General features: G+C 40.0%; 1 protein-coding gene across 2 annotated transcripts; it reads left to right on the forward strand.

The window, feature by feature from the left end:
* Positions 1-1,919: 1,919 nt before the first annotated feature.
* On the forward strand, positions 1,920-27,545 carry SLC13A4 (solute carrier family 13 member 4). Of its 2 annotated transcripts, none has more exons than XM_050988008.1 (16): positions 1,920-2,018; positions 7,250-7,378; positions 9,951-10,087; positions 10,293-10,474; positions 11,170-11,224; positions 12,858-12,909; positions 13,631-13,708; positions 15,330-15,508; positions 16,627-16,746; positions 19,543-19,644; positions 20,735-20,836; positions 21,909-22,006; positions 23,094-23,224; positions 23,570-23,731; positions 25,215-25,352; positions 26,049-27,545. In XM_050988008.1, exons 1-16 carry the CDS (start codon positions 1,920-1,922, stop codon positions 26,184-26,186), a joined length of 1,902 nt encoding a protein of 633 aa, XP_050843965.1. In that variant the 3' UTR covers positions 26,187-27,545. The 2 variants fall into 2 exon arrangements, with proteins under 2 accessions (XP_050843965.1, XP_009092402.4); XM_009094154.4 differs by having other exon boundaries at positions 12,858-12,897.
* The last annotated feature ends 350 nt before the right edge of the window (positions 27,546-27,895 follow it).

Genomic DNA, 27,895 nt, shown 5'->3' on the forward strand with positions numbered 1-27,895 from the left:
CCTTGGGGTACTTCCCTGCCTCTGTATTGCTTAAGATGCAGGTGTAGGTTTTCTTCTCCCTATCTCAGTTTTTGTCTTATCACTTTGGACTGAGTCTTTTTTATGGGCAGTTCTTATCTCACAGGCTAGAAAACCATTGCCCCTAAATGGCACATTTTATCCACCTTTGACCTCATGGATCATAAAAATATGAAATAAGATTCTATTTTCCATTTAAAATGGAAAATATATTTGTTATTTACTTAGTTTCTCTGAAACTATTGGAAAAAAGAGATCCTGAGCTATATTGGCCAACCCAAAATCTCCACATTAACTATAGCTTTTCTTCCAGATCTAGTTGTTAAATTTACCTGAAAGGTCTCAAGGTTCTGTTGCCTGATGGAAGTTTTGAGGTATAGAAATCTAAGATACAATTATTAATTTCAGGGAGAATTCACCCTGCACATCAACCTCCTGTGCAAGGCTGCATTTGCCAGGTTTCCAGGACTCAGGGTCACAGAGGCATCACAGTCCAGTCTGTGGAGCTCAGTTTTTCACTGGAAACCTGGCAAATGCAGCCTTGCAGAGGAGTTTGATGTGCAGGGTGAATTCTCCCTGAAATTAATAATTTTATCTTAGATTTCTGGGAGAAGACATGCAAGCAAGTTTGAGGGGCATGGAAAATCCTGGATGTGTTCTTCCCATGAGATACAGGGCAAATATATATTTGTCTGTCTACAGATGGTGCATGTAAGCAGCCAGTGGGTTCAGTCCTAAATCTCCAGTGCTTTCTGCCCCACAAAAAAGGCATTAATAACAGCAGAGTTGGAGAAATGTTTTTTCCTCTAGAAGACAAGAGTAGAAAGTGTAAAAATTCTCAATTTGATTTGGAGCCCAATGGTTATTCAAGGCACAGGAGTCAGTACAGAGATCAGCCCATGCCTTCTGAATTAGTGACATTCAAGGGTTGTGATGGAAGAAACACAAAGACAAAAGATACTGTTCAGAAAACAATAATTATTTATTTATCATCAGTACAGGGACCTTGCAACAATAACAAACTGTTCAGCAGCCTAAAAAAGGTCTTTTTATACATTTGTGGGAATGTCAGAAGGCTGTTGATTTTCTCAAATGTTCTGACTGGGTTTGGGACAATGGGTGGAGCAACTTCTACCTTCTGCAGTCCTCATTGGTGAATTGGAGTTGCCTGTAGCTTTTTAACAAATTTTTGTCTTGAGATCAAGTATAATCCATGTTGGAATTACTGCCCTGTGAATTCCAAGCTCAGGGCAAAAGTAGGGTAAAGGTAGATACAAAATAGAAGCAAAGAAATCAAATCTGAAGGACCTGTTAATGGAGGAGGGGTTTGGTCTTTTCTTTAAAGAAGAAGTTTCTGAAAATTTACTTCTATGCATTGGAAAATAAATTGTTTGGTTTGGTAATCTTCCATCAGAAAAGAAACTGTATTTGAGACTTTCAGGCTATCAAACAGGAGGAAAAGCAGCAGCTCAAAACATATCTTGGCTGGTTTATGAAAACGGAAAGAACACCACGAGATGATGGAAGAAAAAAACTTGATAAGACATGGGAATAAGGACACAACACATCCTCAACTGTGAGTCTGAATGAAAAAGAAAATTTGTCAAAAGATCACTATGCTGCAGCTTGCAAACCTCTGTATGTTATGGTGTGATAATAATTTGGGTGTGCTGGTGAGCCCTACCTAAACTGAATGTATTTTTAATCAAAAAACCTTTTCAAAACAACAGATTGAAGAAAGTAAGAAAGATATTTTAGGTGGCTGTGGGGATAGGAGATGAGGTTGTGAGAGTTTTTTGGGGGGAAATTCAGGCAGAGGTGAAGGAAAACGTGGCATGAAAATTGGAATATCTGAAGAACCAGAGAAGAGCCTGAAGGAGAAGCAAGCCACCAGAAGGAGTATGGCAGTGATGAAGGAGATTCTCCGATCCAGAAATCTCCTGCTCGTCGTTCTCATTCCACTCCTGCTGCTTCCTCTGCCACTCATATACCCCAGCAGTGTAAGTACATTTTCATTTTCTTTAACAAAGCCTCTGAGTGCAGCAGGCAGTCCTGCTGATTACGTTTGCAGCGTGCATAAAGAAAGACAAAGATGTCAAGAAGCACAGACCTTAGAAAAATTAAAGACTCATATTTGAAGGACGATGAGGGTCACTGAGAAATCATCACTAAGAGGTAGAGCTACCTTGAGTTTGTGTCACAAGCAGAGCTGAAGCTAGAAAAGCACTGCTTTAAAGCACAAATGTTGGATCTTTTCTAAACTAATATTGTGTGGCAGGGGGGAACAGAACAAACACATCCATGGCATTTTTTTTAAGGCGAGATCTTTAAAATGAATGCTTATAGAGTCTTTGGTTTTTTTAGTTATAAGTATGTATGGAGAGACTTTCATTTTAGTGTGGGTTTATAAAAACAGCAGCTCAGGTGTGGCAGGAGCTGGCACTGGGTGACAATGCCTGGCACTGAGTGCTCCAGAGCAGCTGTGGGCACCTCTGCTGGAACGTTGCAGCTCTGGCATTGGCACACACAGCAATGCAAGGGAGGAATAGCCTGTGCTTAACACACAGGCCAGGTGTGCTCCTGACCCTGCTTTGGAGATGCTGAATGCCTTGGCCACATGGCAAAGTCCTCTCTTTGCACATCTCTGCAGTTGTGACCCATAAAATAGCAATGTTTAACTTATCAAAATCTGCAATACATTAAAAACCTGCAGCTTGTCCTTCTCTATAGACCTAGACATAAATCTGTCCCAAAAGTGCAGCAATATTCATTCCATCCTCTACCCTGCTAAAGATTCATTCTTCCTGGTAGGATCAGGGGATTTACCCAATTGAAATTGCATAGCTGATTTCAAAAACAAAACAGTAACATTTTGTTTGGAAAATAAACCAGAATTAAGAAAAAGGAAACATTCCTGCACCACTGAACTGTGTGTTCCACTTTGAGTTTTCCTGCTTTGAACTTCCATGTATCTTGGCTGTTCTCCTGCAGTGCTTTTTCATCTCTTTTATCCCAAGAGAGGGAATGAATAACAGACAGTTGTGCTCTTCAGGGAACAGAAAGGCTCACCCTTTCACAGAGGCTTGTTCTACAGAGGGGTTTAATCTCCCTTGATGCCACTGGAAGGGTGACATGAAAAGAGATGCTCCCTGGCATGCTCAGCCAGGGGATTGTAAAGCACCTTATGGCAGCTGAAGCAGGAGGATTGCTGCAAGAATTGCTGACAGGATTGCTGCAAGAATTGCTATTGTGCAGTACAAGCTCCTCTGCACTGTTACTTTGCACCTCGTGGTGCTGCTTTGCTGCAAAGTGATGTGAAAATCCATCCAGTGGAGATTTACATCCACTTTGTGTATATGTGAGTGACCACAGAGGGTAAAGTACAGCTGGCAATCTGACCAAGAGCTGGACACATGTTTACAGTGCCATTAAGAAAACATCTACACCATTTAACCTCAGCCAACAGTACACTATGCAAGAGCTTTTGTGCAGATTTTATATTGTTACAACCCACTGACTATGATTACTTTTTAAATATGAAGATTAAATTGGATGCCTGCTCACATGCTTGTATTTTTACAGTTATATTAGATTTTTTTGTCTTTTTAATAGGGATTGAAATTACCAGGTCATTTATATTTGCATTTCTGCAGGGAATCATCTTGCAGTTTCTTTGATACCAGCACATTTCTGAAAATGTCAAAGGAGCATTACTTGTGTAGTGGCAAGAGAGATCAGAGAGAGCAAGAGGACTCAGAATTGTTGGTAGATGCTGCTAATTGGAATAAAGTCCACAGCTTCTTTTATATTATTTTGTGAAAAGAAATTGTTGGGTGAAGAATAACTTTGAGAAAATTTGCTTGAATTCTTTTTCCCCTTCTGGAGTTATGACTGAGCTTGTACCACGTGTTTGGACATACATAAATGCATTTCAGGTCAAAAATAAGTGTGTGCTTTACAAGCTGAGGGTCTTTTTTCATCCTCTTCTTATTTCCTTCGTTGTTTACTGCGACATGTCAGCATTTTTGCGTCTTTTTGTAATCTATCCACTTTTTTTCCCTTTTGGTCCTAAAGCCAGAGCTACCACAAGGCATGCCATGTGATTTCAGTGAGTTGGGGACAGGCTTTCTGTGACCAATGTTGCTGTGGCCACACTGCAGCCAGTCAGGAGCATTTGGATGACTTCTGAAAGTCACCTGCTGGCAGAGCTGAGAGAATGTAACATCGGGGGATGTTGGCATCTTGATGTGCCAAATCAGCAGGATGGACCCTAAAGCACAGCACATGCTCTGAAGAGCCACATTTGACTCATTTTCATTCACCTTTGGTTTTATTTGCACAGGCTGAAGGATGGAATTTCAGCATGATCCCATAAAATCAAGGATGCTATTCCAGAGGCTGGACTACCTCTTTGCAGAGCTTAACCACATGTCTGCATGCAAGATATGCAATGGGCAAATAAATGGGCAAATTTCCAACATATAGAATTTATTCTTCCTTTTAATCATTCTGAGATTCTTGGATATTTTAGTTTCAGAAGTTTTATGGATGACCCTTAGTGTGGAGTTTTTAGCCATGGCTTCCTTTCAGCTCTTCTTTTAAGCCAAGGGACTGACTGAAGAGAGAGAATTAGATGGTAGTCCCTCCAACCATCACATGTTTTGCTATTCCCTGCTCCAAGCTCTGAGGTGGGTTTAACAGAATTTTTCAGCTGTAAAACAGCAAGTGAGGAGGGTGAAACAGTTAAAATTGCACTGCCACTGCTTCAGTGTAATACTTAGTAGCTTTGGTAACCATTAATTAAATACATAAACTCTGTTCAATTAAATAGAAGAGATTAATATGGTTTCTCTTGGAAACCAACTGAGAAAATAAATAAAGTTGCCAGACAAGCTGATTAAGTTTTTAGTGGAGATTAACAAGCTTGGCTTTCCCAGTACTTGCTTACAGTTTTGTACCATTTAAAAATGCAATTTATTTGGGTTTTTTCTTTTGTAAAATGATTACAGACTAGTGTATAGGAAACACAAAGACTTAGTGCCCATCCCAGTAAGGTTTTGGTGGAGATGCAAATTCCCTCTGTCCTATTCCATTTTCATGACCAGCCTATTTTTTTTTGCCACACACAGAAGAGTAACAGAAAATGAAAATTGCTCAAAGAAATTAGAGAGAAGTACATTTTTGGAGTGAGAAAATGGTTTGGATACCCCTTGGATCTTACATTTAAGATAATAAAATAAAATTATTTTATTATCTATAATCTCTAAAATAAAAATATCATTGATTCTTCTTTAATTAGAAGTTATTTTTCTCCTCAGACAGCTGTTGAATCTGATACAGGCCCATGCAAACAGCAGAAGCTAATAAGTTAAAAATTAAAAATGTGTTGGAGTCACTAGGTCACAAGAAAAGGCCCCATGCTCTGCTCTCTGTGGAATATTAACCTTGAGGTACAATGTAGTTAAACGTGACTGAGCAGCAAGTTGGCTTATCCAGAGCTAAATTTCACCCTACAACTGAAGACATTTTCCCCAATATCCAATATGAACCTACTCTAGCTTCCTTGAATTATAATTGTTTAGTTACACTTTTCTGAAACAGGAGTCAGAGCAAGATCTGGCAGCTAATTTAAATCCAAGCTTCTGAGTAACTTTGGCTACAATTCTTGCACAAGTGAAGGAAATTGCACATATCAATCTATCTTAACTTCCTCTCTGGGCTGTGATATGCCTGTTGTTACTATAAGCTGTACTTCAAAAAAAAAAAAAATTAACATCTGATTGTGGCTCTTTTTCAGAGGTAATGTAAAAATGACATCTATAAAGATGAATTTAAATACAAGCTATTGATTCATTCCATTGAACCCACATCCCTGTATAATTTCACTCGGCTTTACCACCTTAGTCACAAAGCTGATTGAAAACAATGACATGTAAAACATGCTCTTTGATTTGCACAAGGATCTGTGAGAATTGCTTGTGAGACTTAATGAATAAGCTGCTTTATTTAGAAGTCATCCAGCCAGGATGGATGTACAATATATAAAATTATATTTTAAGAGACTCAAGTAGCATTTGTGAATGGTGAATTTTCTGAACAATAGCCATTTGTGAGCTGTGAGAAGCCCCTATGGAGCATCTGTTGCAAAATGAAGAACAGATAAATTTATAGCTGGAGTAATTCAGTGCTAACCTATCAGCTGCCATAGAACAGCAGGTTAAGGCAAGTACAGGACTTGGCTTCAAATTTGAGAAAGGGAAAGAAAAGGAAAAACCTTTTCTTGAGGATAGTTTCTGTAATTATTACCAGCAGACATCCCCAGGTCTCTAAGTACAGAAACTACTGCCAAGTATGAGAAACTGAGCTGAAGGAGAACTCCAATGAGAGCCATAAATAAAGACATTTCTAAAGAAAAGGACCAGAAGACTTCCATTCCCTAGCTGTATTTTCCTGTGAGAATATTCAGCAGATAGCACTTTTCTCTGTCATATCCCTGCTCCCCATGACTGCTCACCATGATGCTCTACTGCCTTTTTCAACCAGAACCTTGGACAGCAGCAAATTTGTTTGATTAGTTCCATTCACCCATTGCCTCCAACCCTGCAGGCCTGTGGTCTTCTTCCAAAGGTCTGTAGAAATTACCTGAGCCAATAAAATCAGCTAACAAAAGTGTTTGCACATTGCTTAAAAAAACCCCAACAAACTAAAAAAACAACAAAAAAAAACCCCCAACTAAGTTTCCAGAATATTTCTCAAAAGAACTACAAGGCAGTTTTATGGCAAATATGAATGCTCTCATCTGGTCCTGAAAAGTACCAGTTTCTGTCTTTGTCCAGGACTGGAGAGACAAATATGCTGAGATAACAGGTCAACAGGTCTAATCTGAGGAGTCATGATTGAGTGCCTGGTAAATATTGGATTATGGAAATCAAACAAATATGCAAATGCACTTGAAGCCATTGTTTTGCTGATAAATAGGCTTATCCCAATGCTCTGCTTTGGATTATATGTGAAAACTTTCATCAGCCTCATCTCCTGACCCTCTCCTTTCCAAAGGCAGCCAAGATTCCACACCCAAACAGCTGCACCTTTGGAGGTCCCAATGCCATCCTTTTTGGTTTTATTTCAACCCAGGCACCCACAGCCTGAACAATTCCATGGGTGAGTTCCCAGGGCTCCCCAGAGCATGTGGTGGGGCAGTAACACTCATCCTCTGTGCTTGTCCCTGCAGGAAGCCTCGTGTGCCTACGTGCTGATGGTGACAGCTGTGTACTGGGTCTCTGAAGCAGTGCCCCTGGGGGCAGCAGCCTTGGTTCCTGCCTTCCTGTACCCTCTCTTTGGGGTCATGAAGTCCAGCGAGGTCAGACCCTTGTGTGTTTTTATCCTTCAATGTTCTTGCTCTCAGCTAATTATCTGAACTGGGAGATCTCAGTGCAGCAGCAGGACTTAGGGAGGCAGAAATGTGCATCCTGTAAGGTGCAACTGGGCTTCATATGAAGCCCTTTCTTCATCTGAAGGTGGATATAGGATGTGAGATAGGCTACAATAGCCAGGAGAGGTGTCCATCCTTTCAGCTCCTGCATCACCAACAATTACCTATTGCACCACAGGATCCCACCTCTGCCCTCCTCAAATCCACGTGGACAGCAGCCATAGGATTCACTGTCAAGTTTCCCTCCAGTTTTATTTATTGTGGATGTCATATAAGGCAAGAGCCTACATGTGCTAAAACAAGTTACCATTTACTGAAAAAGACTAGATAGTTTTGTTATCCAGGTGAGTGTCTAGCCTTTTTTCAAAGCTGTAACCTGCTCCTGCTCTACAGCCATAAGTTCTCAGGCAAAGGAGTAGCTGTACAGAAAAGCCTCTATGATCAGTCCTGAATTTGCTTGCTTGAGGTTTTTTTGAATGTTAATTTCTTTCATTACATGCCAAGAATTTCTTTTATTTTCTCTGCAACTTTTTGCCCCCTGCCTTTTTCTATCTCTTTTTGGGGGAGTGAGGGGACAGCAAATTGGATTTAAGGATGAGTAATACAGATAAGAATGCAGAGGAATATGTAGCAAACATAAAATTGTTGGATTTCTCTCACAATCTAGCACTGGGAATACCCATAAATGGATAGAACAAGCATGAGCTGAGAGTTTAATGACTGCTTATTCCCCCAAGTTTTGTAATAAAATGAGATACATTTTCATACCAACACAATTCAGTATTTTCACAATCTTTTTTTCCTAACATAAAGGTAAAGTAGCTGGGCATTTTCATTAAACATTTGGCAGCACATTGGAGAAGGAAATTTAATGTCAGCCTGAGAGAAATTCAACAATAGAAAATAAAGTGACAGTAAGACTACTGCAAAGAATGTATTATTTGCTTTAGGAACCGAAATAAATCCCTGCATTCAAAAATAAACAACTCTGAAGCATTATTTCCAATTTGCTGTTCTGGACTGACTCTTGCCTAGAAAATTACTGCTATTTAAGCTACAAATTACTCACAAGGCCTTAAGAGCATGAACCAGTGTGTCATATATATGTATGCTGGTATTAATGAGACTATTAGCATTCACTTATTTCTCCAAAATGGCTATGAAAGAAATAAAGGAGAAAAAAGCCCAGATTCTTCATGCTGCTGGATTGATGGATTTCCTTCATTCACCTCTTAATTTTTTTTAAAAGGTAGCAGGAAAATAAAGAAAGTTAATGAGAAAGAAATCAGTGGAAGAAAGTAAAAAAGGTGATATTTAAAAGTTCTGGCACACAATTATGATGGCCCAGTCTATTTAGTCACCATAGGGATTTATTAAATAAATGTCAATAAATATATAACTTGTAGCAAATTTCACAAAAAAACATTATTGTCATCCTTGCATTTTATGGAGGAGCATCAGTATAACTGAGGACAATGGAAAAAAAATTTGCTTCCTCTGATTTTAATTGTTTTAAAATGCTGGCACCTACATTTCATTAGAGAACTAGTTTTAAACTGAAGAAATTAAACTTTTTGAAAAATATTCCAGCAACAGCCTAGGAAGGATTGTATCAAAATGAAATGAAAAAATTTTACTAGACCCCAAGCATCTCTATGTAACTCTTATTTTCTCCCATTTTGTTTGTTTTTACAGAATTATGTATGTTTGAGAAGGAATTTTATGGTTTGCTTAATTTGTCATTTTTGCAGTTGCTTCACAGAATGTCTTCTCATATTTTAGCAAGACCCACATCCACAATTCCTGCTTTGGAAGTGGTGTCTGAATATTTTCCTGAGCCAGTGATGGTTTTTGCTCATTGTTTTTAAATTAAAGTTCTTATTCTTGAAACTTTTCCCTCTTTTCCTGATAAAATGGAAATGGATTTCAAATGTGACAAGTTTTGACACAGGATTTGGGGATCACTGCAGCAGTATACCAACCCTTTTTTTATTGCATTTAAAGAGCAAATCCCAAAGGATTTTTATTCTGATGCGGTAAGTTCTAAGGATGCCACATTTTTCCCAAAAAGCTGAACAAGACAGAATAAAGATAGGCAAGATAAACAACACCTCCAGAAGGAAAAAAGCAGATGAAGCACATGAATAAGCTGCCTTCAGTGCACTTTTGTCTGTGCTTGTTTCCATCTGAGCCTAGCTGAGTATGACTGACTCACTGCAGGCACTGAACATCCTGCTTGCCAATGTCACATTTCCTCAATCTCTTCAAAACTCAGAAGCCTGTAAACAACAGGGGATAGAGCCTTATTTGTAAACACAGCTAGAGAGAGATTAAAGAGAATATTTTGATTTATGGATTCTTCATTTTCTCCAGCTCCTTGTCATTCTTACTTGAGGGAGCAAAAATGCACTATGCTATATTTCTTCTCATTCAGCATGCTTTCTGTGTAGGATATTTACTGCTTTTTTAACTGGCTGCTTCCCCCTGGCCCTTAATGCAGGTGGCTGCTGAATATTTCAAGAACACAACTTTGCTCCTCATGGGTGTGATTTGTGTGGCAGCTTCTGTGGAAAAGTGGAACCTCCACAAGCGAATTGCCCTGCGCATGGTGATGATGGCTGGAGCCAAGCCAGGCATGTGAGTGAACCTTTGGCTTTGGGGTAGTCTGAGGCTGAGAGCAGCAGCTTGAATCCACTCTGATCTTCCCATCCATGGGCAAAAGTTCCTTGGTTTGGGGCATTTTTCATACCCATCTTTCCTTTCAGAGTTTGACAGCTGACAAATCTTCCCCTCCTTTTTCTGCCACCTCCGACTCCCCGTGTTTCCCCACACTGCGCTCCAGGCTGCTCCTTTGCTTTATGTGCTGCACCTCAGTGCTCTCCATGTGGCTCTCCAACACCTCCACCACAGCCATGGTGATGCCAATCGTGGAGGCAGTGCTCCAGGAGCTGGTGAATGCTGAGGAGGAGTGTGAGGTCATCACGGCTGCAGGCAGCACCACTGCTGAAGAAAACAAGCCAATAGGTACTTGTCAGTATTGGCATTCACTCTTTCCTCATTTGTTTGTCAGTGACCACACCTGTTGTTACATATTACTGAAATTCTATAGAGGTCAGATCTGTCTGATCTATACTGCCAAAACCACTGATATGTACTCTTCCTTTTTGTACTCTGATATTGCTTTCAAAAAATGAAAGGAAATTTTAGAAGTGATGGCAGAATAGGACCTGGGAAACTATTTATACTGAATCAGGGCATCTGCTGTAGCTGTGTGTCATGAACTCTTGGTCATAGGATTTTACAGGGTTTGAAGGAAACCTTTGGGAATACAGTCTGGGAAATTTAGAAGAGGCTCAGAAGTTTTCTCTTGACAATCCCGTAATAAAAAATTGATAAGATCTCTAAGGTTCATTTTGTTCATTCCCTCCCAGAAGAAGAGGGCTTAGGAAGAAAAGAATCTCTCTTTTCTTTCACTTCACAGTTTCCAGGCTGAAAATTATTTTGTCCAACCTTGTCTTTTACATGTAGGTATCATAGTCTTTTAATTGCCACATGCACATGATCAGTAGAATACAAAATAACCAGATGCCACAACAAGAGAGCACCCGAGAGTGCTTGGACAAGCTTTTGTTTGCAGCAGCCCCTCCAGGTGCAGGGGTGAGAGCCAGGGCTCAGCTCAGTTCTTCCCCCAAGGGCTGCTCTCTGTTCCTCTGTTGCAGGTCTCGGTGGAAAGCACGGCCAGCCTTCACTGGAGCTTTTCTTCATCAATGAGGAGTAAGAATGAACCCTGTACACCAGGACTGGACATTTGAGCCCTACACAGGTTGCAATGAGATGAGCCCAGGAGTAGAGCCAGGAAGGGCAAGCAAAACCTTACAAGGGAATGTGCCACATGTGACTGACAAGGAAGGCTTACATGATAAATGGGATTAATGCAATGGTCTGGACCTCACTAAAACACTGCAATATTTTTTTTTCCACACTATGGATATTTTCCACACTATAGATATTTCAGGGAGAAGGAAAATATTTCTAGGAGTTTGAAAGCTCTTTTGAAATCTGAGTTTGTGCTGTGTAAGAAAGTGCTGTCCACAGGTTTTTATTCTGTTCCCTTGAAGGAACAGTGATGAAGAAAGAGGATCCAAGTACAGCACAGGCTGCCCACAGGACATGTCCAGAGGGACACCACTTACAGAGCATTCCTGACAAAAGTCTGAACTGCCTGCATTCAAGAGAGATGAGAGGGGAGGGCAGGGGGACATGGTGAGAGGGAGAACCCACAAAAACCCACCCCCCCTCCCCTACAAGATTTGTAGATTTCTTTAAACATAGATTAATTTCTTCAGAGATTTGAAACACCAGTACTTCCTACTTGGAGAAGAATCTAGTTAGGGGAAAGGGTAAATCAAGTAAAGGAGTAATTTCTTTGTCAAATTATCTAATTAAACATCAATTCAAGCTGTACAAGACAGGATACAAAGCTAATGCTCTAAAAATTTATTACAGGCCAGTTCTGAGGAGCGTCTTATGAAGTGTGAGAACAAAATTGCACAGTCCCCTTTTGAGCTCCTTCTGTATTGTTTGCAACTGTTCAAAATAAAAGAGAAACAAGTTCCCTTTACCTTAAATTTTAATTTGCTTTAAAACAAATAATTCAAACAGTAAATGTTGATGACTTTAAGTTAACTGGCAAGATCTAAATAGTTTCCTCATTAGTCTAGAGACCATTTGAGTTCTCCAGTATTCCCTCTGTTATCTCTTTTTATCCCAGCCATATTTTCTATGCAATATAGAACCAAATCTTCAGATTGGCATTGTGCCATTAATCCCTTTAACCCCTATTGAAGAGCATATGTGGGATATTTCAAACAGAACTATTATTAAAATAAGATTACTTGAAAAAGAGCTTTGAGTTTGGCAGGAAAAGTAGCACATCTTCTGGAAATAAGTTCAGTGGATTGTTTGCATGATACACATGCCACACAGGGCAGGTTTTAGGGAAGGCTTTCATGTGGTACAGGCAGGTACTCAAAAACAGCATTGGAAGAGTTGGCAGAGGAAGAACTTGACTAGAGCAGGCAGCAATGGTGCTGGATTCCCTGGTGATCCACTGCACAGAGAATGGACTCCTCTCCTAGAATGGGGTAAATTCTACCAAGAAACAAATTTTTTCTTGCATGGAGGTGGAACTCCCCTGTTACACAGCTAGAGATTGAGCTATGAAACACAAAAATAACTTATTTTTTGGCCAAGAGGCCACATAAGAGGTTCTGATAAGTGGTACTCAGCATTTCAGTCGGCACTAGCTCTCCTGCAGATGTTGCCCCTCCTACCCCCGATGTGTGCCTCTTGCAGAAGCTGGATGAACAGGCATTTTTAAAGCACATTTTCCTTTCTTTGTTTTTAGTGCTACTACTGCTGACTTCAGCTCCTTGATGCACTCAAAGGTATTGTCAAAGGTGGTGTCTTCTGTGCTATGCTGTCTTCTAGTGCAGGAACCAGCAGAGCAAAATGCACACAGCTCTGAGAAAGAACTGCTGGTCCCTTCATATTGAATGTGTGGTGGTTGCTGGCAGAAATTAGGTATTGCAGAATGTCCTGCTTTGTATTTAACCTGTCAGCCTGCTTGCACAAATCTTCTGGGGAGCATTAGCTCTGAAACAGCAAAAACAGAAGTACAAAACAATAGACGCCTGTTGCACTCCTTGCTGGAGATCCTGAGATCCAGTCAGGGAATTAACAATTCCATACAGTTTCTAGCAAATTCAGATATGATCTTTTGTTGTTCCAGTATTGCCAGCTTCTGAAGCTGAGAATTCTCAAGTTGCTGCAGCAGCTTGTACACATCACAAAGGCACAGGCTCAAGGGACCTGTTAGAGTCTCAGACCAGTGCCAGAGGAAGACCTAATATATAATTATAATTTTCTCATTATAATTTGACTTTAAAATCACTTTAAAATAAAAAAAAAACAGGGGGGTTAAACTTTTTTTTCCCCCCAATGTAAAATTCACAGCTGATTTGAGTGGGTTGGATTTTCATGTAGGTTTGGAACCTTTTTGTCTTTTTCCTTTTTTGCCCCCAAAGCCTGCCACCCAGTACCTTTACAAAGCATCACAAATTCACAAGTGCCCCGTGGAACACAAGAAAGGCTAATCCAAAGGCATTTTCCTCCTTGCAGAGTATGAATGGTGTGCACATGATAGCCAACCCTACTGGAGCAAAGAATTCTACCAGCAATGGGCAGCACCTGCCTCAGGTAAGGGAATGTTAGACCTGGGGGTGAGGCAAAAGGCAGATGTGGATATCACCTGCTCCCTACTCTCTCCTACTTGTTCCTTGAAAGGAATCATTCTCCATCATCTCAGCACAGCCCCAGCTTGGCCCTTTGCCAGTTCTTGTTCCCATTTAGATGCACAGGTACTTTCAGGAGACCCTTCCCCCATGGCTGGGACAATTAATTTAACTTTACATCCAATAATGTGATCACGAGTTTCCTTTATTATTTGACAGTAGTAGCCACTTTGTTTCTGCAAATCCTCCCTGGAAAATAGCCCAACTCAAAAGCAACAACCCCTGGCACACAAAACCCTACTCAGAATGAAAAAAGCAGACCATTAATCTGTTCAGCCACTTAGTATCCACTTCTTTTTTGTCTTCCAAAATATCCAGCCTCAAAATCCTCCATTAAATCAATTCATTCCGGGATTTCTACTTCTCTTGAGTGGCTCCAAGAAGAGATTGCTGTTTGAATGACAATTTTGTAGTGTCCTAATGTCATAAGCTTATGGGCATGACAGAATAGGCTAAAATCAACACACGACTTTGCGTTCACAGTTCAAAAATAAATCAAAATAAAACTTTGTAAATGTAACAAACCTTTCTGAACCACTTGCTATCTTTTTCCTCATTCTTAAATTACAGCTTGCATGAGAAGTGCCTTGAGGTACTGTACCTTTTTTCCCAGTATGAGGACTTGATCTACCAACATAGACATTTTCCTGACACTGATATGAAAGCTTCTTTTGGAGCAAAATTTTCTGGCGTCTTTTCCTTCCAAATTCCCATTGCTCAGCCTTTTCCATCCCATTTTGAGATCCCCAGCACTCCATCCCTAATTAGAGGCCCTGAGCCAGTTTAAGTGTGAAAAGTTCACCAAGCCATTGTGTGGTGGCTGCTCCTGAGCCTCAAGGATTATGGATTCCTTCTGTTCAGTGCTGGAATCCCGTCCCTGCAGCCCTCAAAGGATTTTGGTATCCCACTGATATTCCAGTCAGACCTGGAGCTGGCCCAAACCTTAGCCAGAAATGTGATTACTGATGTCCTACATTTTTGTCACAGACCAGGCCATTTTAACTGGATCCCAGTTAATCCCTGTAAAGAAAAACCTGGCCTCTCTTACACAGACCTGTTGCTTCTCTGGGCCCCATATTATAGCAAAACTCAAAGGCAACTCCACGAAGGGGAGAGAGAATGATGCATCTGACTCCATGGATATCAGAAGGCTAATTAATCACTTTGTTATACTGTACTATGCACATTTCATCTAAACTGAGTCTGCCAAGCACTCAGCCCTGCACACAACTGCTCACACTGCACTGAACCTCGTGACTGTCAGCGGACAGACCCACACACACACACACAAACAATCCCCATATTGCATTCTACTTAGGCACAACACAGGCACAGCAAGTGCTAAGAATTGTGTTTTCCCTTTCTCTGAGGTTCAGAGAAAGTGAATCTCAGAAATCCTTGGGAAGAATTGTGCCTTGCTTTTCTCTGTGAAGAGAAACGTGGCAACACCGCATCACTCTGGCATTAGAGCAAGCTGGGCTGCTGTTCTGATCACCTGCTTTGCTTGTGACCATGTCCCCTCCCAGGCTCAGATGCTGGTGCTGCCCCCCCAGCCCTCGGAGCTGAGCAGCAGGTACCAGACCAGGCATGACCACCTGGTGTGCAAATGCCTCTCGCTGAGCATCTCCTACGCGGCCACCATCGGGGGGCTGACCACCATCATCGGCACCTCCACCAGCCTCATCTTCCTCGAGCACTTCAACAAGTAAGTGGCACTGGGATTTGGGGAGAATCATTATCATCCTTGTGGGTCATTTCCTACCTCAAGGAACCCTAGGAAGAACACTCTCCCTGAAGGAAAATTTGCTTCTTCCTCTACTCTAATGTTACTAATGATTGAAGGTTGCTACATACCCGTGTCTTTCTCTCATGCAAAGTAAAAACTCCTCAGTGTGGTAATATTGAAGTTTCTCCAGCAACTTCATTTGATTTGACATAGTGATTATCATGAAAGGCAGCAGGCACTCTAGAAAAGGAAACACTAAAGCTATGAAGATAGAGCAAAGACAAAGAAATACTCACATGTAGTGCAAAAAACCCCAAACAACCAACTTAGATATGTGTCCTTACGCATTTGCTTCAGAGAAGATGAGAAGCAGCTGTCTCATCACCTAAGTATTTCCTTTATCACAGGCCCAGGGCTCTCAAGGACATGAATGTTTCAATGTCAGAAACATGAATGTTTTTCTCTCAGGTGCCACTTCTCATGCACAGAAACACATCCAAGCTCAGATCTGATTTTGACCACCTACTGCTACCACTACTGCCTTGACATCTCTCATTTCTCTCTCTTAAATGGTGGTAGCATGGAAGACTTAAGTTCAGAAGTCATGCTTCTGAACTCAAGGATTTGGATTTTACAGAATTTTCCAAGATGTTCCTTTTATGACAGTTGCATCAAATGCACACATCCAACATCTTTGTCAGAGCACAGCAGAATGCAGTCAATATTTGTGTGGCCTGTGAGAAAACACAGAAAGAGGTTCTGGGTGAAATCATTCTGAAGACTGCCAACCCTAAAAGAATCTGTCATATAAACCACAGGGAGGGATGGAGTTTCACTTCAGGTATCTCCAAGTGTTCTTGAAGCTGGCCAGACAGCCCAGACCATCTGGTGTTAAAGGTTTGGAGAGCTACCCTGCTTGTCTGTTGGTTTCACTCTGCATAGGTCAGGCAGCTGTTTGCAAATGCAAACTGATGTAATTTTTCTCTCACCCCATGACAGATAAATATGTCCATAGATGTGTTTGCAACTATGTCTGTTGGAGGTCTCTGTCCCTGTACTGTGCCAGTTTCTCATGCATCCTCTTTTTTAATTTACAGCCAGTACCCAAAAGCTGAAGTGGTGAATTTTGGAACCTGGTTTCTGTTCAGTTTCCCCATCTCCCTCATCATGTTGGTGCTGACTTGGTTCTGGCTGCACTGGCTGTTCTTGGGCTGCAAGTGAGTGAAACTTGTTCAAGATATACAGATTACAAAAGCAGGGCAACTGCAGCTCCTCTCAAATGTGTCTCATAAAGAAGTTTTGACTGGCAAATGACAGAATTTAGGGCACAATTTCCTTCTTCTTGCCAGAACAATTACCAGAGGAAATCTCCCTGCTTAGCTGCCCTGTATAGACAGCAGTGTAGAGTGTTGCTGCTTGAGATTGAAGTGACCAGGTATTGCTGGTAGAAATCCATACTAAGCATCCAACTGGTTGGGGTTTTTTTCACTCTTATGACAATGAGGATTCTTTCGTGGACCAACTTAAGTCCTTTTGGAAAAGCACAGTTTAAAAGATTAATAGAAAAAAACCCTGCAAATGAACAAGTTACTTTTCAGATCTGCCTCCGGTTCAATGAAATTACCATAAAACCAATTAAAATTAAAGGTAAATAGACTCCATATATATTTCTCTTTAAAGTGGAAGGGACTCACAGCCTAAGAGACAAATACATTTAACACCAGTCCCTAAGCCCCAAAATAAGAAAAAGTTTCAGTCTTCTAGGTCATTTGTACCACATATTGTCTTTACAAAGTTAATGAGAACTGCCAAATGTGTGCATTTAGAATGCATTTGTTAATCTGCATTGAATTGTGATGCAGACACATTTACTCTGAATTAAATTTGCCTTAATTTGATTTAGTTCACTCTTAAAAGTAAACTGAATTGACATCACTATTTCACCCAGGACAATGAATAAATTGATAATGAGTTCTGCTTGCTGCTGACCTTGACTAGATTTGAAGAAGTAATTTAGAGGTGAATGGCTCCATGCCCCTCTCAGTCAGTCTCTGAGTCTTATAGCTCCAAATTAAAAGGCTAATATAAATTCTCTCTGCTGCTTTTTTTTTTAATCTTGAGAAGAAACAGGTCCTAACACGACCCTCAATTAATTTGGTTTGAAAATAAAAATTGAAATTCCACATTGCATCCAAGACTTCATGCTGATTAATGTTGTTCTAAATAATACCAGGGACTGAAGCATTATTGACTTCTTGAGAAGTAGTTGATTCCAAGGCTCCTTAATCTCTGACTTTATTCACTGCACTTCATTAAAGAATATATTATGCTGGGAGCTGGGCTTCAATTCTTTGCCTTTACATCCTCCTGAGCCTGGAAACACTTGGAACCTGTTGAAACAGCTGCCTAATGCTTTTGCATAAAGGTTTAATGAGTTCCCATAATGTTATTTTCCTAGGAAGCCCTGTGCCATCAATCTGTTATTGCTTGGCTTAGCTGGAACAGCCTTTCAGACTTTTAGGCCTAGACCAGGTCAAGGGTGAAAGAGAATGGACTCATCAAAGGATCATTGCCAGCAAAGAAGAGCTAAGGGTGGAAGTTACTGCAGAACTGTCCTTTATAAACCATGGAGCTCTTCTCTTCCAGCCTGGAGGGCTCTTCCAGCCTTGTCTCTCCCTGCTGGTAGATTTTACTAAAGTCTAACAGCAAGATTTGCAAGGAAATTTAAAGTACCTATAGATGAAGAGCAATGCTAAGTGAGTTTAAAAAATGTGTTACATATTTGCCCATGTGAAATGCTAGCCCTGGTTAAGCCCTTCTGTTGACCAGACAGGGCCTGTTTGGATCTTGAGCAATGCAAAGGAATTTCAGGTCTGGCCTTAAGCAGATACACTGGGGACATTGCAGTCTGTGGTTTGGCCAGGGCTACAGCCTGGGTGCCTAGTGAGGTACCCAATGAGATATTAAAATAGCAGGAACCATAAAAGCACCTATTGTCACCTTAAATGTCTATAGAAGTTGTGCTGCCATGGTACCTGAGTCACTGCTGCTGCCTCTTTTAGACTGGCTTAGATCCTCTTACACCTCTGTGTGACAGAGGGTACAGCTGGAGTGAAAAAAGGAGGGATCTGTGGCTCAAAGCACAGCTAAGTAACACAGCTGGAAAGAAGAAAAGGAGAGGGTTAAAGTGAGCTTGAAAGCATCTTAATTTCCATTAAGAATGTCCATGCTTTCTCACAGAATGAAGGAAAACTGAACAAACTAAGGGATTCACTTAACATCCATACAAGTGTATAGGAGGCTCAATATATCCAGCTAGGAAATATGTTTCCATGTCCCTGGCAGAAGTACAGGCATTTTTCACCTGGGCAAAACACCAGGATGACTCCCCTGGCCTCTGTGGTGCTTTTCTGGCTGTGCCTGATTTATAAGCAAATGTTACTATGACAGTATAAGCAGAAGCAGACAGGTCGTGGCAGCTACTGGGATCCCAAGCACAGCTTTCCCTCATTACGAATCCTGACTATTCAAGGCAAATATGGTCTCAAAAGCCAGAGCAGACCCCAAATATGTTGGATAACCCTGATCCAGGAAAGCATAGTTAGCCCATGAAAAATTTCTATTGAGAGCTGACCTCTGTCACAATCTTTCCACGTGATGATAGACACTAGCTGGAGCTTCGGGAGGTGTCTGGCAGCTCTTTGAGGAAGCCTACGCAGAGGGAGCCCAGCCATGGCTCAAGATGGCTCAGTGATACCAATCAGTACTAGTCAGAGCACCCTGGGAGCTTTCCAAATATGTCTAGAGTTGAATCTTAAAAGAACTTGAAATCAGATTAATCAAATAGCATGCAAAATTAATTTCCTTTCTTGTTGCCATCAGGCCTTGTCTCAGTCACATCTTCTCCCAACAGTCCCTGATTTTTCAGTCTAACCCACTCCTGGGGTTTTTTTTTTAGTTGCTTTTTTTCCCTCCTCTTCATGCTCTTGCCTAATTTCATCATGCTCCCTCAGTTTTAAAGAGACTTGTTCTGTGAGCAAGAAGAAGAAGACCAAACGGGAAGAAATGTCAGAGAGAAGAATCCAAGAGGAGTACAAGAAACTGGGAAACGTTAGGTAAACCAGACCTGCCTTCCTTGGGAATTTGTCTCTCATTGTCTCCTACTGCCCTCCATGTTGCCTTGGGCTTAGGTAGCTTATTCTAAAATCCTTAGCTCTTTTTCCTCCCCTCCAGTATAGAAATAGAACAAAAAGCAAAAAGGAACCAAAGCAAAGACTTTGTTACAAGCATGCGTGCTAACATGCAACCCATTTATTTCTGAGGAAAAAGGGAAAAGAAAGGGGAATTCGAGTTTATTCCTGGGCTCAAAGGTCATCTGAGTCCAGGTTTGTCTCTGAACCCCGAAGGACCCCTTCTCCTAATTCAGGCACATACTTATTTTAGTGGATAGAAGTCCATAAAAGGCTTTTTCTCATGCCATGGGTTGTCCAGCCTTCCCAGTTGCCTATAATATTTATGCACGATGGCAAGAAATGTCTCTTGAAAAGATTATTTGGGGACATTTTCATTTTAAAAAGGGCTGATATGGCACAGAATTCCTTCTTCACAAAACATTTTTGTGCTGTTTAACTGAAATATTGAGAGATCAACTGCCTGAACACAATAAACTCTGAAACTAAACTGTTGTTCATGCTGTGCCTAAATATGAAATCACTCCTAATTTAAATCTGTGCTAAATTAAAAATCCTCAAGCCACCTCAAGTATCCTCAAGTCACCTTGTGTGCACCATCTGTGCTAATTTACATTGTCATTTGCTCTTAGGCTTTCTATCCCTCTAAAAAGTGCAGGAGAATGTGTTTACAGTGGAATGCTAATATGAACATCACCTTGTTAACACGTTTAATCAGATAATAATGCAAATACAAAACAAGCATTTAGAAATATTTTCCTTCAGGTCTTGCCCACGAATGATAGCATTGCAAATACAGATGGATATTTTTAGCCTATTTCTTACAGGGTTTAGATGGTTCCCAACTGGGAGCCAAATCTAGAATTCTTTCATTCAAACTAATCTCCCTTGCTATTTTTCACATGTTTTTTATCCTTTTTTGAGGCCACTTTCTTACTTCTTCTGGAAGTTGCTCTTGAGTTTTCAGGCAGACCTTGGAATTACTTCTTTTCTTTCTCTGTTTTTTTATTTCTAGCTACCCCGAGATGGTGACTGGATTCTTCTTCATCCTGATGACCTTGCTTTGGTTCACTCGTGAGCCTGGCTTTGTACCAGGGTGGTCATCTTTTTTTGAGAAGTGAGTAAAATCCCCAGAACTACTGCACAGGAATACAACTTTGCTTCTTATGACTTTCTACAATAATTTTTTCCCCCTAAGACATCATCAGACACATTTAACAAAGCAGTGAAAAATGGAGTCTTTATTCAAAAATTAGGATCTTTTTTCTTAAATTCTATTTTTTTCATATAGTGAAAAATTCCATTTTTTCTAAGTAATCAAAGTGAGTTAACTAGAGAAAGTAAATGAAACCATTTCAAATGTAAAAGACTAGGAGGGTCAGATTTTGAGGTTAAAACATTTTAGTGCATTCATAAAGGAGTTTTCACTAGAATATATTACAACTATAGTTAAAATTAAAATTTTTGACAAAAAGTGTTTTATCAAGAAAATGTTTATTCAATTAAATATTGTTGAGAAATGGTGACTAAAGAAATAATTTTTCTTTTATTTTAAGTAATATTAAAACAAATTATATTAAAGCTTACTATAACACACTTTGCACATCAAAGAATATGTGATTTGAATGTAAGTATTCTCTATATTTCTACTGTATAAAATTAATTTTTCATTCCAATTTTGACAGAAAACCAATTTCTAATACTGTGATTTTCTGATGATCACTGGAGTTTGGTACTCCTCAGAACACTTTTACAGAAAGCGTTTTAAACATTTAATTTAAAATCAATCTACAGCTCATTCTAAAGGCTCACCTGGGTTTGGCTTTTCCCCAGAATGTGTTTACTGTTTCTTACACTACAGTAAACACACTATTTTTTTGTACCTCCAAGTTAATAGATTTGTAAACCAAACGGGATTATTTGTTTTTCAACCAGAATATTAAAAATTGTTGAACTGTGATTGAAGTTGCCTAGCAGAGTCAGTTTAATAAATAGGAAAAAATCCAATTTGTACCCTTGATATGCAGGCATATTTTTCTAGTAGGCTGTTAGTATGACTTCAGATGTGGGAATACAACTGCACCTGCAGAAATGTGCTCGAAACTATGTACCTGGGTTGGAAATGTTTCTGTTAATGTTTCTGTTTCTGTTAAAGTGCTTTTATGAAAATGTTGCTATTTTTTCCCTAGGAAAGGTTACCGGACTGATGCCACTGTCTCTGTATTTCTTGGGTTTCTCCTTTTCCTGATTCCAGCAAAAAAGCCACGTTTTGGAAAAAGGAGAAAAGGTGAGGAGAATGCAGTGAGAAAGAGAACTGGTACATTTTTAAATGTCTAATGATTTTTTATTATTTTTGCCTGTAAAAATTCCAAAATACTTTTTATGTTGGTAAGTCAGGGATACCAGCCCTTCCTACACCAAATCCCCTTTTCCTTTGCTGTAATTCAAATTGTCTCATCCAGAGGATGACAAAGAGGCCTTGAATCTGAGACTGCCACCTCTTCTGTGCTAGCAGAATAATTAGGACTGAGGACTGAGGACTGAGCTTTAGGAAAGGCTTAGATGGAGTTCCATATTAAAAAACTATAATGCAAAATCAGTTCAAGATAAACCCCAGCAAAAAAATTAATCATCCCTTATACAGTGGAAATCACTGTAATGTCCTAAGATAAACATAAAAGAGGTTATAGAGTGCCAGAAAATGTTCCAATTTTGTGCAAGGATTCTCACACCGTCTCCTTGATAATGAGATTATTTCACATTTTTGTTTGGGTAGCACTCAGAGGTTTGATCAGTTTGCTGCACCAGTCTTTCAGAAGTGCTGTATGAAAGTAGAATTGCCTGCACAGTCTTATGTAAAGATTATAAATTTATACAAACATATATTTTTATGCTGTCATATATTGTACAGGTTTTAGGAAAAGATGACACTCTCTAACTCCTCTTTTAAGAAAATACTCAGGCACTGAAAAAACCTCTAATGTCCTCAGATAAAACCTAGGGGCCTAAATGCACCTTATCAAGCATCATGGCCCACTTCATAGCCTTTCTTTGATAATATAAACCATTGTAACACGATCTCTGTGGTCTGTAGATATATGCACATCATATACAACACAGCACACGGTCCCTCAAAAAGCTGTAATATGAGACCACAGGGGTTTACAACTATTTGCATTAACAGAGCAGCCAAGGGAAAATCAGGATGTTTGGAATTAATATGCTGCATTTTGTGAGGCCAGGCTATCCAGAGAAAAAGGCTATGCACTGCCTCCTTGCCTCTCTTTCAGGTAGTCCCATGCATCTTCAATCATTTCTATTCTTGTGAAAAATGTGAAGCAGTAAATACTGGTCACACACTTTATTTCATACAGGAGATGGTGAAAAGTCAACAGAAATTAACAGACTGGAGCCCATCATTACCTGGAAGGACTTTCAGAAGACCATGCCCTGGGAGATTGTAGTGTTGGTTGGTGGAGGTTATGCCTTAGCAGCTGGATGCAAGGTACTGGTGTAGATTTTTTTTAATCCTCCTTCGTAAACATATTATCAACCTGCTCTTTTATTCCTTTGCATGATCCCCAGTTTGGCTTTATGATGTGGATACTTTAAAGTTTGCACATAATGCAGTAGGCAGCACTCCCTGCACTCAATACATGTCTTTCCTGCTGTTCATTAAACACTGCAGTGAAATCTAGTTTACTGAGCAAAAGGAAATGCAGAAAGCATTGACCTGAACTTTGTTTATTTGTTGGTGGGATTCTCTGATGTAAACTGCCACAGAAAGAAAAATCTGTTTGACAAACATACCAAATGTTTATTAATTCTTGTGCTTCTGTCCTTTCCCCAGACCTCTGGCCTCTCCACGTGGATTGGACGTCAAATGCTCTCCCTGAGCAGCCTTCCCTCCTGGGCTGTAACTCTGCTGGCTTGCATTTTGGTGTCCATGGTAACAGAATTTGTTAGTAATCCAGCAACCATAACCATCTTTCTGCCTATTTTATGCAGCATGGTGAGTTAAAACAGTGACATTTTTAGTCTGTTGTTTCCTCACAGGCTTGTGGGAATTTTTCGGGATCTCAGGGTCTTGGCACTCTGTCCACATGAAACCCAGCCTCAGTTCCCAAGCTACTGTTCTGTAGTCTTGAAACTAGGAAAAAAACACAATTGGGCAGCAAAAAGCATATTTTAGCGTCATGGAATTTATAATACATCTCAAGGTGCACTGAGGAATTCATAAGCCTGGCATAAGAAAAGGTGACTATGGAATTAACAAATTAGTTGAATTTCACATTAAGCTTGAGATACTTTTGTCAGTGTAATTTTAAACATGTTGTTCAATACTTAGTAGATACCTACTCCCTATTTGTGAGAAAAGACTGGAGTGCTGAATTTTATTGCAGATTTAGAAGTATCCAAGGGGTTGATCTGGTAAAGCATACTGTCTTCTACCATGGAAAGCAGAGATGTTTGTAAGGAGCAGAAAAAATCCAGATGTTATTGATAAAGGTAGAAGAAAGAGAGAGTAATTTAACTTTGTATTGGAATAGCAGTTACAGAAAATTTCCTTTTTTTTTTTTTTTTTTAAATGTAATGTGAAACTTTTCTGTCCAAGAATGGAGGTTGTTAGTCATCTTTCTCTATTATAACTTTTTTATGGGATTGTCCCAGCACATATTATGTGAACAGTTCTGGTTAATATTAAGATGTGGTCAGATCACAATATGTAATTGTATTTCTGTGGCTTTGGAGTTCAGATTTGCTTCTGCTCCATGCAGAAAGAGATTCTCCTGAAAAATATTTAGAGCAGTAATCTACTTGTAGTGTCAACTGCCATCTTAAGACTCTTTTCAGATTGCAAAAGTAACCTGGAGACACTTCCCTCCCCCATAGGATTGTAGCCTTTTTTATCCTTCCCTTTCCCTCTCATATAAAACTGGGCCAAAGCAATGCAAATGAAAATGGAAAATTTCATCACCACTGAAAACTGCATTCTTCAGCCCACTGTAAAAAATATTCCATCATCTCTGCCTTCTCACCATGCATATTTGGATCATGAACAGCTGGTTCTCTTAACCAGTATTCAGGAGCACATCACCTAATGGTCTCAGCATATTCAGCAACTGGAAGAAGCAAGTTCTGTGTGTTAACCTGTTTTGACTTCTCGTGGATGAAGACTGAAGCAGCAGACAGTGTTAAGGTCCAGAAGACACAAAACAGAATGACACAGAGAACAAGTGTGAGAAAGAACAAATGTATCCTAACAGTAGCAAACTCCACCCTCCCTCAGTGTGAAACGTCTCAACAGAGATCCCTGGAGCAGCTCAAAATTATGGCATTGCTCTAAAAAAACCCAATCAACCAAAAAATACTTTCATGCTTAAGTTTAGAAATTGGGCAGGTGTGATTCACAGTAGAGAGGGTCCTTTCATAGTCATTGTCAGCTGTGACTTTTATTGATCAGGTGAAACACCTCTCTCCCTCTGTTCCTCCAGTCAGAAACCCTGCTTATCAACCCTTTATACACCCTGATTCCTGTCACCATGTGCATCTCATTTGCGGTGATGCTGCCCGTGGGTAACCCTCCAAATGCCATTGTCTTCAGTTATGGGCACTGCCAGATCAAAGATATGGTGAGTCTTGGCACTGGCTATATCCTCCCATGCTTCAGGCAACTCCAACACCTAATCCCTCATCAAGCAGCTGATAATAATAATAATAATAATAATAATAATAATAATAATAATAATAATAATAATAATAATAATAATAATGATGACCACATTGCTGCTAATAATAAGTCGTGATGACTGAGCTGCTCTTACACAATAGAGGTTAAGAACAGGTTAAGAACACAGATCTGCTGCAGGATACACACATTTCTTATTTGTATTTTTTTAATGAATGTAATGGTCTAAAGAGTTTTAGGAGTATACAGTCCTTTTTGCACTGAGCTACTAAGACACGCACAAGAGAGCACAAGAAATTAGATTTATCACAAAGCTTCACAGCAAGTCATGTATCACTCTATTATGTGTGATTTAACTCCCCATTCTGATTATCTTCAGAAGTCCAAGTGACAAACTGAGGAGTTCAGAATGAACTGCATCAGTCTCTAACCTGAATATTCATTCCTGGATACTCCAACATACACCTTGATACATATGTTCTCATTTATGCTTTTTTTTTTTTTTCTCTAGAAATCACTATACATAAATTATCACACTATATATGAGTCAGTATAAATTCTACAAACTGCTTTTTTTTTCTTTTTCTTCCTTATATTAACTGCTTTCATTAAGTTGCTCGGATGCATTTTGCTTTTGCAGGTGAAAGCTGGCCTGGGTGTAAATCTGATTGGCCTGGCTGTTGTCATGGTGGCCATCAACACGTGGGGAATTAGGCTCTTCCAGCTGAACACCTTTCCAGAATGGGCAGCAGTCAGCAACATCACAAGCCAAACATAATCTTAAATGAAAAAAAGAACAAAAGTGCAAGACCAAAGCAAGTTGGGACAAAATATTGAACCTACATTTCACACATGAAAGAAAGAAGGAAGCTTGAACCAGGATCCATTGTAAAACCACGAAGAAAATCCACTGGGAGGTCTTCTGCAACAGCTTTTCAGTTCTGAAAATCAGTGTGAGTTAAAAGGAGAGATTAGCTTTGCTCTATTGTTGCTTTCTCTGGGACACCATAACTCAGAAAAAATCCACTCCTCCAAGTTATTTCCCTATAGCTTTTTCATGCCTTAGAGCAGTTACACAGGACTTGTATGCAGGACTCCAGTGGCAGAAGACAAGTACACAAACACTGCTGTACTCAGCAGCTGCAGCAGATTCAGTCCTACAGTCACCTAGGACTTCTTCTCTGAATGTAGGGTGAGCCTTATTCCCAAATCCAGAGGAGTTTTATAAGCCTACTTCTTTTAAGGCAAATAATTCTTGTTTTTCTGAGATGACTCACCACTGTTTTGCAAAAACCATTTTTCCACCTAACTCATATGACCTGGACAGAAATCCAGCTACCAACTACCAGCAACAGCATTTCAAAGGGATAACAGAAACCTCCAGAGAGGAAGGGAAATCTCCTTGGAAGAAGAATATGGGGTTTTTTCCCACACAGCACTGGTATAAATTTCCAATATTGCAGTACTTGCAGTCTCAGCTTTGGAAGGAAGAGTTTCAGGAGCAGAAAGTTTTGTTCAAGACCTTCTTCATTCATTACTGCAGTAGGAGTTCTTTCAGCAGGCGAAGCTGTGAGCAGCAAAACCATATCAGGCCAACAGCCCCTATCACTCTCCTGTCTCTTTGGCTGCTGTTTAATTATGCACTTATGATTCCCCTGACTGAGAAAGTCTCATTCCTGATGGCACTCAGTGCTGCTCCATGAGTAAGAAGGGAGAGGGCTGAAGTGGAGTGGTGCTGGTGTATCTCCCCATCCTGTGCATTCACTTGAATCTCACACCCCCTGCTCTCTAGCAGCCCAGAGAGCAGGAACTTCAAATGTAGGAAACTGTGGCATGAAGTAAATAACTACCAAGCCAAAAGGCCAATCTCTTTATCTCTTGTCAATAAAGAGAATGCCCTGCTTTCCTCACTGGATCTCTGTGACACTCATTAAGTCTTCTCATGTATTATGTCCAGTTTTTAATAATTTCTTTTATGTCAATACATTTAAGCTGTATATTAGAATGATTGAATCTCATGTAATCACACATACACTTTAATGAATTTTTATGCTTTCCACTTTTAATCTAGGCTCTCTAGATGTGAATGTATTCTGCAAAAATATAATGTCAATAAAATAAATTATTCAGAACTGCACATTCTGGTGCTCCATGAGCATACGAATTGGATATATTTCACCCATAACCCACCCAAAACCTTAGAGAAGCAGTGTTGAGACAGCAGGAGGTTTTGGTTTACTGATTCTGTCTCAACAGAGGGATCCCACAGACTCATCTTGGAAATAAACAGGTACAATAAAAGGTCTTAGGCTGGCAGAAGGGAGAAATATGGGAAAAAACAAAAAAGCATGTCTTAGCCCTTGTTCCAAAAGCAGGAAGCTGCTTCCTTTAGCAAAATAGTTGCTATTCCTGGTAGTTCCTGTAAATTTCATTTTGAATTGCAAAGCGTTTCTGTGCATCAGTTACTTAAAGCACCCCCGATGCATA

This window comes from Serinus canaria, chromosome 1A (genome assembly GCF_022539315.1).
Source record: "Serinus canaria isolate serCan28SL12 chromosome 1A, serCan2020, whole genome shotgun sequence".
NCBI classification, from domain to species: Eukaryota; Metazoa; Chordata; class Aves; order Passeriformes; family Fringillidae; genus Serinus; species Serinus canaria.